At 36.3% G+C, this 19,868-nt stretch overlaps 1 protein-coding gene across 1 annotated transcript in view; it reads left to right on the forward strand.

Annotated features, from left to right (window-relative positions):
* Positions 1-5,526: 5,526 nt before the first annotated feature.
* Positions 5,527-19,868, forward strand: part of ANKRD10 (ankyrin repeat domain 10) — a 30,922-nt gene continuing 16,580 nt past the window's right edge. The window contains exons 1-2 of the mRNA XM_009997918.1: positions 5,527-5,691; positions 13,520-13,611. Coding sequence (XP_009996220.1) covers positions 5,527-5,691; positions 13,520-13,611 — 257 coding nt within the window. The remainder of the gene's footprint in view (positions 5,692-13,519; positions 13,612-19,868) is intronic.

The following is a 19,868-nucleotide window of genomic DNA, read 5'->3' on the forward strand; positions in this document are numbered from 1 at the left end:
CTCCTCCCACGCTGGGTCCCGGCCGGCGGGGGCGGGAGGGGCCGCGGCCGCCTCTCCCCGCCGGAGCGCCCGGCCGCGCTGCCTGCTTTTGTCTGCCGGGTCCGGCCGTGCTCCTTATCGTCCTCCGGCTCCACACCTGGAGACTGTTGTGTTGTGGTGCCTGTGTTATGACTACCGGCCTCGTTAGGAGTCTCGGAAGAAGATGTTTGTGCTTGTGAAGCGCTCTGTTGCCTTCAGTACGAAAAATTAATTGCCGTTTATACGCACGCAGGCACGAGTATGGAATTAACTGCGCTGGCATCGTTGCAATGCTGAAGAGATTAAAACATAAGAAGTAGATACATTGCGGTTCAAAGCTGTGCCAGGGGACGTTTAGACTGGGTATTGGCAAGCATTTCTTTGCCGAGAGAATGTTCAAACGCCGGAACAGGCTTCCTAGTGAGGTGATCTGTGCCCCAAGTCTGTTGGTGTTGAAAAGGCATTTGGACAATGCCCTTAACAACATACTTCAACTTGGTCAGCCCTGAATTGGTCAGGCAGTTGGACTAGACGACCCTTGTAGGTCCTTTCCAACTGAAACAGGCTGTTCTATTCCTGAAACATCTGCCTTCAGTTCCTTTTGAGTCTTTATGGAAAAACAACGGCGGTCCTTCTAAGCTGACAGTGTTTGAAGCCATGCTGTGTAAGAATCCTAGTATCATTTTCAAAATAAAATTATAGTTTCCTTCGTTGGACTGACAAACTCAAATTGATAGATATTTAAGAAACAGTCAGTGGAAAAAAAAAAATCACCCAGGTTTTTCTAAAGCACCTCTCTTCTCTGATTTATCTGTAACTTCAAGTGCAAGGACGTGAGGTGTCATAATTTCTTGATTTTTATGTAGGCCTTTAGGGTTTCTAATGCAGTGAGTGTTCCAGAATTCCAGCCTAGAGGGTTGAGATGTTTTTTTTTCCCTCATTGATTTGACTGGTTTGTGATTTTATGGGGCTTTTGTTCTTGTTCTTACTCCCAAGTCCAGTATCCTTCTGTTTGTTTTTTTGATTGTGTGCTGGAGGAAAAGGAACGTACTTAGGCAGTTTTCATGGTTTATAAAAGTACAATAAGGGATGTTTTTTATATGTCAAGTGATCTTATCTACAGTGCCTGTTTGAGAAACCTTTTGGAAATGTAGCTAAGTAGTCCTTCAGTAAAAAAAAACCAAACAACAAAAAACAACTAAAAAAAACCCACAAAAAACCCAAGCACAACAACAAAACAAGAGCAAACAAAAAAACCTCAAAACCTAAAGCAGCTTTTTATCTGTTCAGAAGGACGCTAATAATCTCCTCCACTCTGGAAAAAAAAAAAAGTGCAGTGTCTTAAATTTTATCATGAAGTACATTCATAGAAAATGTGGATATAGTAATTTGGCATTAGTCTTCTGCTCGTTTTTCCATCTCTTAAGAATTTCTCTTGGGTACATGCTTATACCAGTCCTGCTTTTGTCTTGACAATACGTGTGTTGTTTTGTTTTCGCCTTTAAGCTTCTTGAGCTTTCTACTAAAGCTCCTAGGTTATGTGAGGTTTTGTGTATGTTCTGGTTTCTGTTGAAGAGGCTCTCACAGAAGCAGCTTAACACAGAACAAGTCAGGCTGCAAGAATACTATGTATTTGCTGTGTTCGTTCTTGACTATCAGGAAAATTTTACCTTCTATTGTTGTATGCAAGAGGGAAATACCTGGTAAGTGAAATGCAGAGTTAGCATAGGCTATAAATGCATTTTGTACAACTTAGCATTTTACAAAATGACACAATCCTTGTGACACAATCCAGGCACTTTGGATTTATGGAAGTTACGTGTGTATTTTGTGGTCTTGTTTAGTTAGCATTCCTTTCTCTAAGCCACAGACCAGACAACACACTTGAAAATGTTACAATAATGTAATTAGATCCCAAAGTCGACTGACTTTGTGTGGCATAATTATACTTTTACCTTTCACCAGTTAACAGAGGACTGCTACAGTGAAACAATAGCTGCTCTTAGGAGACATTCATATGCATGTCTTATGTTTCTATTTGTGAGTTCCTGTTTGGTGTTTTGTTTTTTTTCCAAATTAAGATTTCATCAAAACTCCAAATGGAGAGGTCTTTAATTTCTCAAAGTATCAGAGTTGTAAAACATGAATTTCTTATATGTTCATTATTAGTTACTGTACAAGATTCTTTTAAGGTTTTTTTGTTTGTTTGTGGTGGGGTTTTTTCCTGGATTTTTCTCATTTGATTTTCTCTTCCTGAAAAATGAAATGGTGACAGAACTTCATGGCTGTCCTGATCAGGGCCATTTAGCAGCATGGGCCATCAGACATGTATCGGTTCTAACCACAGCTCTGTAGGAGGCTCAGATGACAAAATTATTTAGTTCCTTTCTGAGTAAGTCCTCGTGGAAAAAAATGGTTATAAGCAGTGAAATGTAAACAGGTCATGCATGTACAGCAGCAGTCTAGGGCTGGTGAATTTCAGCAGTATAGAGATGTTTCTTTCTCCTTACCTGTTGTTTGAATATAGAAGAAAGCTCCCATTGTATCAAAGGACAGTTATAAAATCATTTTAGAGTAAAGCTGCATAGGACTAGTGTTTCTGGTTGCAATATGTAGAGTCTTAATGACAGAATGGACCTCCTTTTAAAGATAGCATCAAGTCCAGATTTACTTGCTCTGTTGAGTTGAGCATCTTTGGTAAGAGTTTGCATTTGCAGGATATTTCCTTCCTACAGAGAAGTGCTCATACCCAGAGATACAAATTAATTCCCATTAGAGTTGCTGTATTCCAATTAGAAATAATTATATAGTGCCCTAAATTACGCTGGCATTCTGTAGATTACTGAGAAGCTAGGTCATCATGTAAAATTGTTAACAATCTAAAAAGCTACCAGAGACGTAGAAAATGAAGGGCTTGCATAAAAGATAAAAGTCACTGTTAATTCACTTTGTCTTATACTAACCATAATTTCATTTTTCTTCTTAAGCACTTGCACGTGTATTTTCTCTGACCACATCTATTTGCTTGTACTCTTTCCTACTTTTTAATTTTGCCGTTTGACTTGTTTACATTAAAGGAAGGAAAATAGTAGTAAGTACATTCTGTTTCTTTTGGAAGAAAAGTAGTACAGATAAGATGCCTCTCTTCCTTGGTATTTTGCTAGTGTTGTGGCCTGTGTGGAGGCCTGTCTTCCTCCTTCATTAAGTCAGTTTAAGCTCTGCTTTGGGTATAACAATACAGTGGAAAATATATTCTGAAAGGTTATTTAATTAAAAAAGACTTGTGTCCCCTGATCTCAAGCATAAATAATCAAGGAAGGCATTGTTTTTCCTTATGTTGACATTTCCTATCCATGAAGGTAATTTACCTCATTCTTCCGTACTGTTGGAAGAAGCAGGATTTTCTTACAGCTGTGATGCAGAAGATCAGTGCTTCAGCTTTTAATGAGAATCTTCATTGTTAAAAGAAGAGATAATGAAAAAAATAAAGCAACCCACCCAAGAAAAAAACAACACTTAAACATAAAGTTGTGTAGGTAATCATTACCTGCAGCGATCTTATAAAACAGATTTAAACAGTACGAGATGATGTTTGTGAACCAGTACTAATGTTTTTACCCATTCAATTGATGGTCCATAATACCTGTTTAATTACAGAAATTCTTTCAGCCTAGATTTGGTGGAGGAAATAGTCTTCTTTCTTGAAGTTGTAACGCTTGTCTAAAGGTTTTTTTAATTAATTCTATTTAAAGTAATAGTTTTTAAAACTGGCTGAATTTTATTTTTTGTTTGCGTTTATAATTGAGGATTCTTTGGTTTAGCTGGAGTGATTTTTCTGTAACAACCCTTATTCATAATTACAGTGTTACAGTTATCCAAAATTATTAATGTTTAACAGCAATATTTGGCATGCTAACGTGAACACTGATGAAAGTCTGTATTAGCAAGTACAAAATATATCTGGTTAGTCTAGTATTAGAATAATAAATTTTCCTACACCCATTTTTTAATTGATTTTTTTTTTAATTAAAAGTACTTGTTTGCTTTTGAAAAGGTAGTTTTTTTGTTGGTAGTGTTGAGGTTTATGGCCAGAGATTCATTAATACAGCAATATTTCAGTTATTCATGGTCTCACTCTTTTACTTAGTGTAGTCAGGGAGTTAACGGTACACCTATGTCTAGTGCTATGTCCATTACAGTTCAAAAAAATACTTTTGTGTACCCTAAAGGGTAGACTCCATGTGTGTGTCTTTGAGTTACTTGGGGAGAGGAAGCAATTTGAGTTAACAATGTAGTTGTAAAACTAATATTAAATATTTCACTACAGTTGTTGGTACTTCTGTCATGTTTACATAATTAATTAAGACCAGGAATTTACAGGTTAGAGAAAAAGAGAGACTGCCATACAGCAGTAGTATGAACGGATTACTCCATATCTGTGGTATGGCTAGTAAACATTGTCTTTAACCGTGGGAAACTGACCAGTAGATTACTTTTTTAATACATATATATGAACCAATGCCTTGAGTCAATGTGGTGGTTTTTTGTTCTGCTGTCAGATGTGTGTGGTGGTGTTTTGTGTTCTAACCACAGTAAATGGAAGCATAGACTAAACTGTTTACTTTAGAATAGTATATTCCTTTTCCTGTTAAAAAATACAGTGTTCTGTGACAGGAAAGGAGCTTTTTTTTTTTTTTTTTAAACTATTTTTGAACGTTGAGGTCATCGTGGCTGTGGTTTGCTTAGCTTCTACAAACGTGATATTATGAACATTTAAAAATAGTAGCTGGATATCTGATGCTTCTGGTTAGTATGATGGGAAAATAAAAGTCAGAATATAGCATGACAAAATGCTGCACTTTTTTGAAAGTGAAGAGAGATTTTCTTTTCTGGTATTGCCATAACCGTGCAACCTGTGTTGTTTATAACTGCTCTTCAGCTGTAATAACAGGAAAATGGTGAAAATAGTTTATTCCTTTTATAGATTCAGCTTGGTATTAAAAATATTAGTTTTCATTAGCAATCTGCTTCTGTCACCCTAGGAAAACATTAAAGTAATTGAAAGTTTTGTGTTTTTCTGATTTACCTTCCTCTAAACTCTCATGAGAATACATGTATCTCCTAACAACACTTGTTTCTGCAAATGTTACCTAATCATGCCTGTTTAGTATCATGTTTGCAATTTTGCTGGATCAGCAACTCTTTCTCCCTAACAAAAGTGAACCAAATAGCTCTTGTAGTTAGTTTTGAGGTATTTGTGCCTTCTTTTCACCATCCTGGAAACAAGTGTTAGAATTCAGTTTTGGGAGGTGAGACTCATGTACTTTCCAAGTATGGCCTAGGACCAAAGGAGGGAGGAGGGGGGAAAATCCTCATGTTCATGTTATTTTTTATTTTTAATCCATGTAGAGTCACTAGTAAGCTTCATTTTCCTAGATTTTGCCTATTTATCTACCACATACTAATTTTCATAATGCATCTGTGTAACATTTTTGGTTTTATTCCCTCATGTCTTTAAAGCTGGAGTGCCTAATGCAGTTAGTAAGAGCTGGAGCTTCTGTAAATGCCAGTACAACACGTTTTGCTCAAACACCAGCCCACATTGCTGCTTTTGGAGGACATCCACAGTGCCTGAATTGGTTGATTCAAGTGGGGGCCAACATAAACAAACAGGTACGGATGCACGCTTATTTCATGTCTGCATATAGTTTTGGAAGGGGTGTCTTGGTGTCTTTTTACTACATGTACGCTGCTAATATTCACATACAGACACATTATTTTTAATACCAGCTGAAGTAAAACAATTTAATTATCAGTTGTAGACCTTTTTCATTATAGTAGAGATAGAACTAATAAATGTCCTTTAAGCCACCACAGGTTTGGCAAACATTTGCTTTAGGATTTGACATCTTGCTACTTCCTGAACAAAATGGTACGCTGCTGCTGTGGTGTTGGTGGCATTAGCAAGTACTCTTGTCTGAAATTGTAATGCCTCCTTGGGGGAAAGAAAAAAAGACCAGTGAGGAACATATTACTGATTAAATATGCTAAGAATTTAAAAACTCGCCATTGCCTACAGAACCATGAGACCTTTGTGGTACTTCATGATTTTGTCATACACCTAAGTAGAAAGACCTGTCATGGTGTATTTTAAGATGAATCTGGCTTCATACTGTCTTCCCTTTTTTTTTTTTTTTTTTTTTTATTAAGATTATTAGCTTTTCTGTTAACTTGCTGCAAAAGATCAGAAACATGTATTTTACTAATAAAGATTGAATAGGTGATTTTTTAAATTTTTAAAAATAATTTTCTGTTATTTTACTGTGAGTATGGATAATGGTTTATTTAGTAGCAGAGAGTGCATTAATATAGAAGAATGCCTGTAAAGGACTGCTGTACTCTGTTACAGTAACAGAATTAGGGGCTTTAAACTATCATGCTTCTCGAGCAAATGTTTGTAGTACTGAATAGGTCTGTTATGTATGCATGGGCATACATGTGTGCCTCTGTAGCTGTAGTCAAAATTAGTATTTACAATATTTTATGAGAATAATTAGTACCACAGCATACGCATTTACTAAAAGCTGTAATACAGCACATCATAAAATGTCTGGTCTGTTAAATCTTGCATCATAGTTAAAATATTTAATGGCCAGACTCTTTTATATGCATAAGAGCTAACCTAAATCTGCTGAAGAACTTAAACATTTGCATTTCTAGAGTTTGGTTCTTTTTTTTTTAAGCTATGCAAAAATAAGAAATGGGGAAGTTTGTGTTGAGTTTTCAGAAAAGAAGGCTGATGCATTGAGAACAGCTGTGAGACACCAGGAGAATTGTAGAAACAATGAAGGTGACTGGATGCAGAGGCTCTAGATCGCATCTTCTCCTTGATACCTGACAAAAGTAACTTATGCAATAAGTTATTGCTGCATAGTGGTAGAATCTTCAGAAGAGAAAATACAAGAAGTATAAATGCATCTGGACACCAGGTAAGAATGTAAAGAAACGGTGATTAGAGAGGAAACGTGACATGTACAGGATTAAGATGTACAAATAGCTGCTAAATGAGAAGAGAAGAATGAATGAAAATGAATGAATGAGAAGAATGAAAGTTTCCAACTATAAGGATAAAGAGAAGAACTGACCAGTGAGGTTGAAATGGAGTTGAAGAACAAGCGTGCTGTCCTGGAACATGATGCGGGGAAAAATCACATCTAGTGAGTGAGGTTATAGCAAAGAAGAAATTAGCAACTAGCCCCCCAAAAGAAGAGGAGAAGAGTGCAGAGAGATCTCTCCATGGGCAGAGGGCAACATACAGATGACTGTAAAGGAAAGCAGAAGGCAGTATAATAAAGATTTAAAATTAGGCAGGAAACTCATTCCAGCTTAAAGAAGGCACAAAGACTAGCCAGTGACTCAGGAGTCTTTATAAATTGGTTGCCTATCACCAGAACAAATCCAGTTAATTGGTTCTGCGGTCCTCCACAGGAGGAACAGTACTGTGGCTCGCAAGTTTTCAGAGAGTGTGGTGATAGTATGATATAGACTCTTAAGGACAGATTTAGGTATTGACAGGTAAAGGACACTAATACAGTACTGAGAGTTGACACTGTGGTAGCCTTGTGTGATGGTAATGGTAGACTCAAATTATATTTATATGTAGTAACTTTTTGTTGCCCCACAGAAGTATTAATTTAATATACAAGAGGAGTTTTTTTAGGTTTGATTTGAACAATAAAAGAAGAGATAGCTCTAGTTAATTTAAATAGGGGTAAAACAAAAAAATCTTAGCTTTTAAGATGCAATTAGTCAATCACACTGCTTTCACATACATGAGTACTGAAAGCTAGACAGTGTACTGTGGTGATACCTATGGTGATACTCATCCCACAGATATTTGGAATTTTTATACATGGCTACGTAAAGCATATTGCATGCTTTACTCTGCCCCCAGTTCCGTCCAGCTATTTATTGAATTGCAGTCAAATTCCACTATTTTTGTTTGATTTGAACTGCTTAATGAATTATTTCTGTTCCTTAGTTAACTTCCAGGTGATCACATAGGGCTTCCACCCACACTTTTGAGCTTTTGGAGCACTGTTTCCTGATGTGTATTTTGTTTGTTCCTTCCAGCTCGCTGACTGATGCTGTACTTCAAACAGACATAGTCACTGGCTAATGCTTGTGTGAGGACAAGTGTTCCATGGACACTGGATACAAAACACATGCTGAGAAAGATCTGGGAGTACTTGATATTTAAACTAGTAAAACTTTCCTTCCAAACTGATTCCTGGTCATTGGCTACAGACTAACCCATCACTTCTGGAAAAAGAAAAGGATAGCTTCTGAAAAGGAATCCACTCCAGTCTCTCAGTCTTACCGTAAACCTCCGGTACTCAGTAGAATTTGCATGCATGCTTTCTCTTATCTGCCCTGAGGTATTGTGTTATAGATAGCCCATGCTGCCTGCCCTGAAGTTTAGGAAAACTTGAAAATGCATATCTTGGTGCTTGTGACTGTTGCCCAGGACATGTCTGAGGCAGCAGCAATGAAGGACAAATGCTGAAAACTGTTTGTCCCAACTGTGCCTTGCACCCCAAATCAAGTTCTGTGAGTATATCCTCTCATGCCCAGCCCTCTTACCTAACTATATGTGCTGGATAGAGCCATCTGTCTCTTAATGATCAGTGGGCAGTTCTTCCCCCCCCCCCTACCCAGGATCACCATAAAAATTCACAGGAAAAAGCTGAAGTGCCAAGCAATGAGCTGCCTGTTTCTACCCAGCAGTGGACTCAAGAGAGTAACGTATTTTCCCTCTAGTCTTAGCCTATTAAACATTTTTATTGCAAGTTGCCTTTGTTGATTGGCCAAAGAAAAAAGTTATGTGGCCTGGCTTAAAGAGAAGAGATAGGACACACTGCATCTTTACAGGTGATGCTAACTTTTAATCCAGCCAGTTACTGTCATGTAGCCATGATGCTGGATAGATTCAGAAAGGTAGACTACCCATGCTAGCAGGAACTGTAAACACACTGATAGTGGGAGGAGAAAACCATTCATTCCTTTCATATATTACAATTCCATCAATTCTCATCTGTACTAAACATTGTGAAGGAGAAACCATCATGTATTCAAAGCTTGTTTAGCGAAGATTGAAGAAAAATACTCAGTATTCTCCAGCTTCTGCTTTTGTCTTCTGAAAGGGTAGGGTGCTGGGTCTAAGAAATTTTAACAGCTTTTGGAAATGTAGTCAACTGATGGAACTTGAAATTCAGTCAATTGAGTTAAGGAATGGAGTTAGTTTACATTTTGGTAGGTAAAACAGTGTTGCTGTGTGTTAGTCGGATACCTATACTAGAAGTATTGTAGGAGTGCCTGCACAGTGTTGTGGTTTAACCCTTTAGGCCCATAAGATCCACACAGTTGCTTGTTCATTTCCCCCTGCAGTGGGCTGAGGGAGAGAATTCGAAAGGAAAAGTGAGAAAACTCATGGGTTGAGATAAGGATGGTTTCATAGGTAAAAAAGGAAACAAAAAAAAAATTAAAATCGTGCTGATTTTTTTTGTTTGTTTTTTTTTGTGTTGTTTGTTGCTTTATTTTCTAAATGCTACACTACAACAAAAAAAATCCCACAATTGCCACACACACAACCGACTCATAGCTAAAATATCGATGTGTTACAACACTGCTTTGGTCACAAATCCAGAACATAACAGCATACCAGCTACTATGAAGAAAGTTAAGTCTGTCCCAACTATAACCAGTTTACATAGTTGAAAACTTTCAGTGTGAGTGTGCATGTGGGATTATTTTATTATTTTTTTTTAAAGTTGGTTTTGCAGGTAAGTAACTTTTTTAATGAAAGGGGTGTGAGGATAGCAGTGAGTGAAATAGCTGAATCCAGAGACTTGGAACCTGGAGAACAAAATGGGAAATTTCCTTTGAGTTCAACTGGAGGAGCAGAAATTTGTATCCCAAAAAGACAGAAAGAGGGAAACTAGGATGAAAAATGGCTCTAAATTGAACTGAAAAAATAAACCAATCTAAAAAATACCTGGAAATAAGCAGAGTTCGAGAAAAACATTTCATCAGTAGAGGAAGTGTCTTTTCAGGTTAAGCAGTGTAATAAGGGAATGCAGACTGACTAAAGAAGCTGAGATAGATTTAGTGAAAAAAATTAAGAAAAAGACTCATAGACCACAGAAATAGAAAGAGAATGAGGAAGGAAGCTAGATACTTAAGCAGTAAAATGTAGTAAGTCAGAGGTAGTCTAGTCAAGCCCTCAAGCTCTATAGAGAAGGCTGTTGTTGTCTTTGCAAAAGGATAGTCATGTTCCTCCAAGGGAAGGGAGGAACATGTTTGACAGTGGCAGTGAGTTGCCACTCACTGTCATAAACTTGCCTATGATACCTCATTGCTCTTTTTGTCACCTTTTCGGGAGTACTAGACACAAAATACTTAATCTCCACAACAGGAAACAGTTGTGTTGTCTTGAATGCTAAGTCAATAAAACTTAATTGGTCTTTTTGCTCACTTATTTACAATGTCACTTTGGGATTGTGAGACAAGTTTGGGCTGTTGGTGCAGTGTTACATCAGGAGGGTAAAGGGGACCCCGAGAAGTTCTCCAAATATGAAAGGCCTGTACAAGTTTTTGTTGTTTACCTTTGTGGGACATTATAGCAGAGTGGATTGTATCAAACGAGAGCACTTAAGGGAACTGTGGAAATAAAAAATCTTACAAGGTAGTATTGAGGATAATTAGGAATTTGTAGAGCCCCTCAAAAATAAAGCAACTTTGCATAACCAAAAAAGAGAGAGGATCAATGTTCTTTGCTTGAAAATGTGCTAGCAATCTTGACACTGACCTACTCTTAAGAAGTTTCTTGGTAAAAACTCGTTATATATTGCTTTCTCTGTTTGGTGCTATCCATTCCAATTGTTGAATCGCACCAGAATTGTTCTGATGTTCATAGAGTACTTATTTTCCTCTATGCATGATATTGGAAGTATTGAAAAATAAGTACATTTTAAATCTCTTCCTTACTGGCAGAGAATTTTACTTTTTTCTTTCACTCTAGCTCATAGCCTAGAGGGAATTTCTTCATAGAGCTGGGAAATTATTTTAGAACTTCAAAAGAATATATAAGATAACATATATATAACATAACACTATAACATTAGTGATAACTACAATTTAGGTGCTGTAATTAAAATGAATGCTAGAAAAATCTAAATCTGCATATCCTGTCATTCTCTTAAGTCTTTTCTCAGCTCCTTAGCTTTAGATAAGAGATATTTGCTTTTCTGCACCAGTGATTGAAAGAAGCCCTTTTCAAGACGTAAATTCCCTTCTGATATAATTTATTTCTGGTTATTTGTGGCAGGATTGTTAGCTACTTTTTAGTTTTTGTAAAACTCCTTTTTCATCCTTCTAGTGTTTCCCCACAGCAATACTTAATTCAGTTCTCTAGATCTTACTGTGGGTATTAAGCTAGTAAAAACATTTGTAATGTTCATCAGACACAAAGCTAGTTGAGCTAACTTTCTCTGAACTGAACCTGATACGGAATTACTATCTTCTAAGGTGCAGTTGGGACTGTAAATACTAATGCTGAACGAAAGAGGCAAATTACTTCTCTTCTACACTTCTGCCTCTTTAGCAAAAAGACACAAAAGTAACAAAATGATGAATCGGAGATGGCTTCCATTATAAGAAAATGTATTACAGTGTGAAGAAAATCTTCTGAATAAATAAGTGCCAAATTAATTTCCATGTATGATAGTTAAAAAAAAGTGTCCTCTGTTAAATATCTGTCATCTTGTAACTTCAAGAGAAGAAGAAACTACATCAACTTAATTGGAACAGAGTCTTCTATTCATTAGCTACAGAGAGACATTTTGGAAGAAGGGCCGCGTAGCTGTTTTCTGACAATTAAAGGTTCCAAGAATCTCTGCTCTTTTCTGTCTTGAAACTTTGTGTGATTCTCAGCAATTTCCCTTAGTTTGTGTGAAGGTAAACCTTGGTACCATTATTATTCCCTGCTGGGGGTGCTACGTGGTTTGCTGTTTGGCTGAATGTATGTCTTAAGCACTGGTAAACTGTCTTCGTAGTGAATTTGTAACTTGTTATAAAAAAAAATTATGGTGAAATAAAATTGGCAACTATAAAATTTAGAGAGTATATAGCACATAATCCAACGTTTATCTTCAGGTTATATTAACGTGGTCTAAAAGATGTGATGTAATTTCTCAGAAGCTTGGCAGACAATTTAGAACACTTCTATCAAGATGATAGTATGATCATATTCAAAATATGTTCACATTTCAAATAGAGCTAAAGTGTGGTGGGAACACCATTGTGTGTGAAGATTGGTGAGTCAGTAAAGGTGCTGTATTTAATAGCTAGTGTTGATATTTGAATAAAAGTAATGGTGAAGGAAAGATTAGGCATATACAGTTAAAACATGTTTAATATCAGTGCAGCATACAAGTGAAGTCTGTCAAAAGCTGGAAAAAGAAGATGAGGAGAAAGGGGGGGAACAACTTTCTATGCACTGAATTTTTTTGACTGATAATTAAGTCATGTAAATTAGTAACCAAACATTTACTTGCTACTTCAACGGCAGTTTTTAGTTAAAGTTTCTTCTCTGTGGGTCTTAATACTGAATTAGGTTCTTAGTACTGAATTTAATTTGTAGCCTGTAGATCATGATGCATGGAATCCACCTGCTGCTTGCCAGTTGTCTTTATAAAATTACTGTAGCTTCTCACTGTTACCTTTGAAGCTAGTTTGTAGAGAGGAATTGCCTGAAAAACAGTATGCTGCTCCTAGTATGATTGCCCATAATATGAAAAGATAAAATGATTGGTTGTGCTGATTAACAATAATGGGGTATATAAATGGATAAAGAATGAGAAAAGAAAAGCATATAGGGTAGGAGTCAGTGTGTATGTCTCAGGAGAGATCTGGCCTGTGAACTCTGAGCATGCTTGTATTACAATAGCATTATGCATATGTTCTCCTCACTTGGGGAATATTCATGGAGCAATATGGGACTGTTTAAGTGTCTGGACAAGATCTGAAAGCAATATACTCCCACAAACTTGGCCATTCTGTCTCTGAATTCAAGATGGCTTGAGTTTTCCAACACATTGGGAAACAAAAGTGTTAGGAAATAAAGGTGTTAGAGTAACTTGTTACAGTGCTATATGTTGTGGGTGTTTTAAAGAAGTTTTGCTGAATATGACTACTGATTGCCTAGTTATTGACAGGGCTCATCTTGTGAGTTAGATGCTCTTAGCATTATTACTTGCTAAATATCTAATGTACTGTGACAGCCTACTGCAAACTTTATTATTTTAAAGTATCTGATGCATTTGCTAGCTAATAAGTACTACTTGTATATATCTGCTTTCTTTTAATTAAAGTGAATAATGTAAAAGTAAGATTTAAATTTCTTTAAAGATTATGCTTGACAAAATGTAGTTTGTCTTCACAGGATTATGTTGGTGAAACTCCTATTCATAAAGCAGCACGATCTGGTAGTATGGATTCCATAAGTGCCCTTGTGGCTCATGGTGCGCAAATAGAGTAAGTGAGGTATTTTTTTTGTTGTTGGTTGTTGTGTGTTTAGCTAACTAACTTAGTCCAGTAAACATAGATACTAATGTCAGAAAGAGTAGTCAAAACAGCAAACACCTGATTAGAAGGCAACTAGACATGTTCAAATGTAATGAAGCCCAAGATGTTTTGCATGTCTAGTTATAAAGTTTATTTCACTTAAGTGCTACCAGTGTGCTACATTAGTATTGCATTTATATCTGATATATTGAAATATTTATCACACTTTGGTCATATGAGCTCAAATTACACACTTTACATGGTGTGTTGTTATTTTTTACAAGTTCACACCTTGCACTGGTGAATAAATACAGAAAACAATGCAAGAGCAACATGTGCAAAATAGAATACACACTCTTCACGGTTAGTTTAATACTGTTTGTTAGTATATTGTGTATTTGCCCTATTAACTTTTTTCTTCAAAGGTTTATGTACTGCAAAAACGTTCAGAAAAATCTTAAAACTTTTGCAACTTACAGCATGGACAAAATGGACGCAGTTTTCACCTAGAAATGTTGAGTATAAGCTCTATGGCTTATAATGATGTAAATACTTTAGCAATTTGTTCTAATTAGAACTAGCCTTATCTTAAATTGCAACTAGTTACTGTTTTTTAACCTGCAATATGAAACTTTTAAGTCATAAGTGAAATAAGATTAATTTAGTTAATTTCTTGTTTTACCCTTTGGTTTCCATCTTACTGTTTTTGTAATGCTGCCTGGATAAATCTACCATAAAATTAAACTCTTTCAAAGGTATCATAGAGTATTCAGGACATATAATATCTTTTTAATTAATGATAACAAATTGCTTTATATAGAGATTGCTTCATAAAAAAATGATTTAGGCAGCTGTCTTGTTATTGACAATCAGTATTAAATTTATAAATTCCCATTTTACACTCACTTTCAGATATCTTAAGGTAAACTTGAATTTAAATTTACTGTGGAATTGAGCAAACCTGAATTATCATCATCAATTAGTATGTGATCTTGTGATTTTTTACAAAGTAATCAAATGAGAAGTTGTGGAACTGCATAAGCTATGTGATATGAGTGAGTGAAGAGTGTTGTGAAGAAGAGGAAGTGTTACATGCATAGGAGGTGGTATCAGAGGTTGGAAATGTGGCTGCAATTTTATTTTGAAGAACTAAAATTTTGCTTTTTAAACATTGTATTTGCAAGCTATAGGCACAACATTCCTGTAAAACTTGGAGTGTTATCTGCCTTTGACCAAAGCTATTTGCAGCAGACATAGTGCAGGTTTATAGCAGTGTCAGTGAACAGGAAATAATTTGAATTCTCAGTTTTCTAACTTTGAATTCCATCTGTGTTTCAGTAGGGTGGACTTGTGACAAGTTCTAAGGTAATTAAATATCAGATCCTATATAGGAAATGGTAAAACCAGAGATGTAAAAGTAATAGGCTGTTGGAGCAACACATGTTTAGCCATTTAGAGGATCAGGACTTGGCCCTGTCACCTTAGAGAGAGCTAGCTATTGACTGATTGGGGTGAAGATTTTTTTCCATGGAATATAGTTTCCAGGCTCAGTCTGTTAAATTAGGCCAAATCCATGTATGTGCTTTTGACATTTATTTTCACTTATCTGAAATTGGCCCCATATCTCTAATAATTATGTTGATTTTCTGATTTTTGTGACATCCTGAAAAATTGGGTGCTTTGAAAAATTTGACTCTTTCATTTTATGTCCTCAGTCAGAAGAGAAGGAGGATTTTAGCCATATATTATCCAGTGATAATTGACTACACAAGAGGAAGGGAAGAGTTTTATTGATTACAGAACTAAGCACTAACTAGAACTGAAGTGCTGATCTGTACTGATGTTGAATATAGCTTTTTAAATTGGGATTAGATCTCCTAATTCAGGTTTTTTATATTTCTTCATACAATTACAGTCTCTAAATCTAGTTATGTGAAGATGCAGAGAATATCCCTTGAGACTGCAAATAGTCAAATACACTCCTTACACCTGATACTTCCAGTTTGTATCAAATATTGCACCATCCCTAGTTTTTCACAGAAAGTAAAACAGGGATGCTAAGATGTCATCATTAAATGAACACTAGTAAGCGGTAGTGTAATTTAGCAAGAAATATCTTTTTATTAGTGAGCCATTATTGAAATACTGCTGTTAAAATGAAGTTATCTGGACTAGTGTAATCTTTATCGGTGTTTAACTCACTTCTACTTTGTTCCCTCCTTTAGTTATATTGGAAGCAAAAGAATATTGACAATAGTACAGTAAGGATAAAATAGTAACAATTTTAGTTTGAATAAAATTGCTTTACTTGGATTGTTCTAGTTCAGGCTTGTTAGTGTTGCTTTCTCAGAAAAATACAATATGTTGCAGTCTCTAAATTTTGATAAGTTGTTGCATTGTTTTCCTAATTGATGAGAGAGAATTTGGTTCTCTATTCCTGTGTAAATTTTAATAATATTAAAAAATAATTGTACCCTAGTGAAAATATTTTGATATTTTTTTTGTGGTATTTACCTTCTCATTTTAGCCGAAGCATATTCTGTGCACAGTATGTCCTACAGCCATAAAAATGGTTGCTCCACTAACTATGATATTCAAGGACCCTTGAAGAGGGGGAAGCAGGTGGTCACAATGTCCTCATATGAGTGAAAAGGTTTGCTGTGTAACTGACTTATTAATGTGGATAGTAGCTGTTAAAGTATCCATAGTAACTGCTGGATTTTCACTAAAAAGCATAATTACGCAATTTACCTATGGTTGTATTTTATTAATCATGGTGACAAGTGTCCACAGTTCTTTATGGAGGAAAAGCCTTCTTGGTGCCATGTTTTGTTTTGCTCTTTTAGACTATTTTTTGAAATGCTGAGTATTGATATAGTTACATAGATTGCATCACAGCATATGTATAATAAATAAATTTCAGCTATAAATGTAGGACACTCTCAGTTAAAAAAAAAAGCAGGTGCAGCATACTAATTCAAACTTTTTCTGTTTCATGACTTATTTTCATGCAGGTCACTTGTACATTGTGTCCGCTTAATTCTGAATAGAAATTCTTCTGCTACTGTTGTTTGAACAGTTATATATTCCCTCTTTACTTGATTTAGAGCTAGGAGAAAAATTTCAAACACTGTATTATCCTGGGATAAATAGCGATACCACTTGTGGAGGGTGGGATGTGCCTTGGCATCCATCTAGTTGAACACAAACACTTGCTTCAGAGTTTTATTGGTCAAGATTCTTGAATAGTAGCATGGGAAAGCTTTTTATTTGCCTGCCAGAAATCTTAAGGATTTGGGGAAAACTAGTTGGCATATTGTGATGGGATTCTGTAAGACCCCAAAGAGACACTTTCCTTTCAGGTTTATTACACTCTATTCTGCAGGTTTGAGGAGAATAACTGACATGATGGAATAAATATACCAGTACATCTGTTTCTACAAGATGACAGATTCACATGATGTTGGTCTAGTTTGGGCCAACACTTCAGCCCCTTTCTCATTAAAACAGTCTTGCATTCATCTCAGTGTGTGAATTCACTCTTCTATAATGCCAGAAATGTCCCTTATCTCATACTTAGCTCTTCAGCAAAAAACTTTATTCTGACTCTTTGGCAATGGATTAATTTTAGTTGTTCTTTGCAAATTCCTTTGTCACAAACTGCATCATGGTGTTTAAAAAATAAAAAAAAGCATCATTAATTTCTTCACAACTGCTCTTCAATCCCCATAACAGAATTTGGTCCGATATGAATTTTTCTGGTGCTGCTGGATTAGCCCTTTGTGAAATCCTTGTGAAACATTTCTGTTTGAATTCTGTTCCACGTTTTACTGATGGCCACTCAGGTGATACCTCAGCTTTGGTTATCTCATTTGTACTTTTGAGACTTCCTGATTTTCTGAAACTCAGCTTTAGTGAAGAGACAGAAGAAATGTGTGGATTTCATGATGATAACACAGAAATCAGCCATTCCTTTGAGACACAGACTCTCAGTTCCTTTTCCGTGTGGAGGCAAAACTGTAATAGCCTGCTCTTCAGAAGGGTCTCAGGGTTCCAAGGTCTCCATTAGTTTCTAGATTTCTTCATGATTTCTTAAAATCCTAGCAGATACTTGTAGGTTTTCCACATTTACTTGTTCTTCTTACCTAGCTAACTTGACTACCAAACTTCCAGTGTTCAACTGCAGTCCATTTGTGATGTTAACATACTTGTCAATTGCCACTACCCTGTCATCTTACTTGAGGCTCTACTGCTACATTGATTCTTTGTCGAAGAATCAACATCCTACATTCATATGGTCATTAACTTAATCTTGAGAATAACGTTTCAGGTTTTTCCTGATTATTTGTTTAGGAACGGGGTTTTAGGTGCTTTTTCAACAGAGTGGTTCTTATCTGTTAATTGGTATATTAATGTTTACATAATCTGCTTGGTACTTTTCAAACTCAGACTGCTTCATACATTAATCTGTTTGTAAACCTGACTGGCTGCTGTCCACGTGATAGTTAAACTGCTGGATTATTAGACGGTGTAGTATAGTTAGAAAATATATGGTTGTTCTTGTCTAATTGTATGTATCAAGCATTTTAAGGGCCATCACTGTAGTCTTCTTGCAGTGACCATTCTGTAGTACGGAGGCTGCAGGTATTGGAATTAATTCTTCCTTTCCCATCTTACATAAATTCTTCTGGAAAGGCAAATTCAAACTCATTTGTACATTTCAGTTCAAAATAATTACAAATAAAGCTTGCTGATTTCTTCCATGTTTGTTTTCCTGCTTGACTGCCATCATTGTAGAAGACCTTCGCATGGCTTGTAGGAGCTTGTGATCATGAAGTAAGGCAGTAATTTTTATTTAATCTCATGCTGAAGCAGAACATATATGCATGGGTAACTGATAAATCAGAAGGTTGGAGAGAGGCTCAATCTTACAGTAAACCAGGATGGAAAAGGGTAGTTTTCACACTTCCAGCTGTTCTGAGTAATTACAGGAAGCTCAGGAAGACTCTTACTGCGGAGCTCCTGTTCAGTTTGTGACTGGATTATTCTTAGTGGGGGTGGAATAGCAACGATAGTTACTGACATCAGTTCAGAAATTGAGAAGAGTGTGAGAGATTGTACTTTCTATGAATAAAGTTAAATCCTTCATTAAAGCGATGGTATTTTGTGACCTTTCTGGAACATAAAGGAAGTTCACAGGATATAGGACAGCTTGGTAGGGGAGCCTATTCATCGGTGACGAGCCTTTGTGATTTATATCACTGGTTTCTTGGCTTTTCTTCGGTCGAAAAGAGCTGGATAAAGAACATTGAAGTGTTACCAAGACTTTTAAATGAGGGTAGCTCAGATTTCTGACAGAAATGTTAGGATTTTTTGTTGGGAGTGATCTGCCTTCAGGTGTGATACTGTGCTAATGTTCATTGTGCAGCTTCCCTTCAGATAGTTCTTTTTCCTGTAAGATAAGCTATTACTAGCAACAGAAACGAGCATGCAGTTATGTCAGGTGGAGAAATGAAAGTGTTACAAAGTGGAACTTGGCCAGAGCAGAAGTTAGATACAGCTGAAGAAACACGTGCAGTGTCCCCAAAGGCAGTAGTCTGATTAGTTCCGGTGGTTAGTCTTGACTGCTGATGGTGGTGAGGATCTATACAGGTGCTATGCTTGATCTGCTGATGCTTTTTGACCACATATGTGACGAGAATTGTTAATTGCAGCGGGCTTGCTCTAACTTCTGCTGCACTGATTCAGATTTTGTTTGCTATTTTAGTTTGTGTCCTTTCAGTGAAGTTGGTCATAGTTCAGCTGGTAACTTTGAACCTGGACAAAAACGTTAACCAGTTGTGGTATGGCCCAGACCATGTTTGAGTCGGTCAGAAAAGTTTTCTCATGTGTTTCATGTGCTACAGGTTACAAGATGTATCTTTGCATGGAGGTGTAGCAAAACCTTGAAGAGCTTTGGCAGCTATGATTTAGGAAAAATGTTACTTCTCTGTAAGTTTCAACTTCTGTCCACTCTTTTGTATCTTGTTCAATGTAAACTCATACATGGTAGATAAATTTTCTTTTAAATGGAGGAAAATCTAAGTTGAAAAAACTCTTGTGAAGCTCATTTAAAGTTGTTCTATGCACTTCACTAGTTTCTTAATCTGAAAGGTGTTCTGTCTGCTTGAGTAAGAGCATCAAGTTGTTTTAGTCACAAAAAATAAAATTTGGTGTAGTTTGATAGC

This window comes from Chaetura pelagica, unplaced genomic scaffold (assembly GCF_000747805.2).
Source record: "Chaetura pelagica isolate M959 unplaced genomic scaffold, ChaPel_1.0 scaffold123, whole genome shotgun sequence".
NCBI lineage: Eukaryota > Metazoa > Chordata > Aves > Apodiformes > Apodidae > Chaetura > Chaetura pelagica.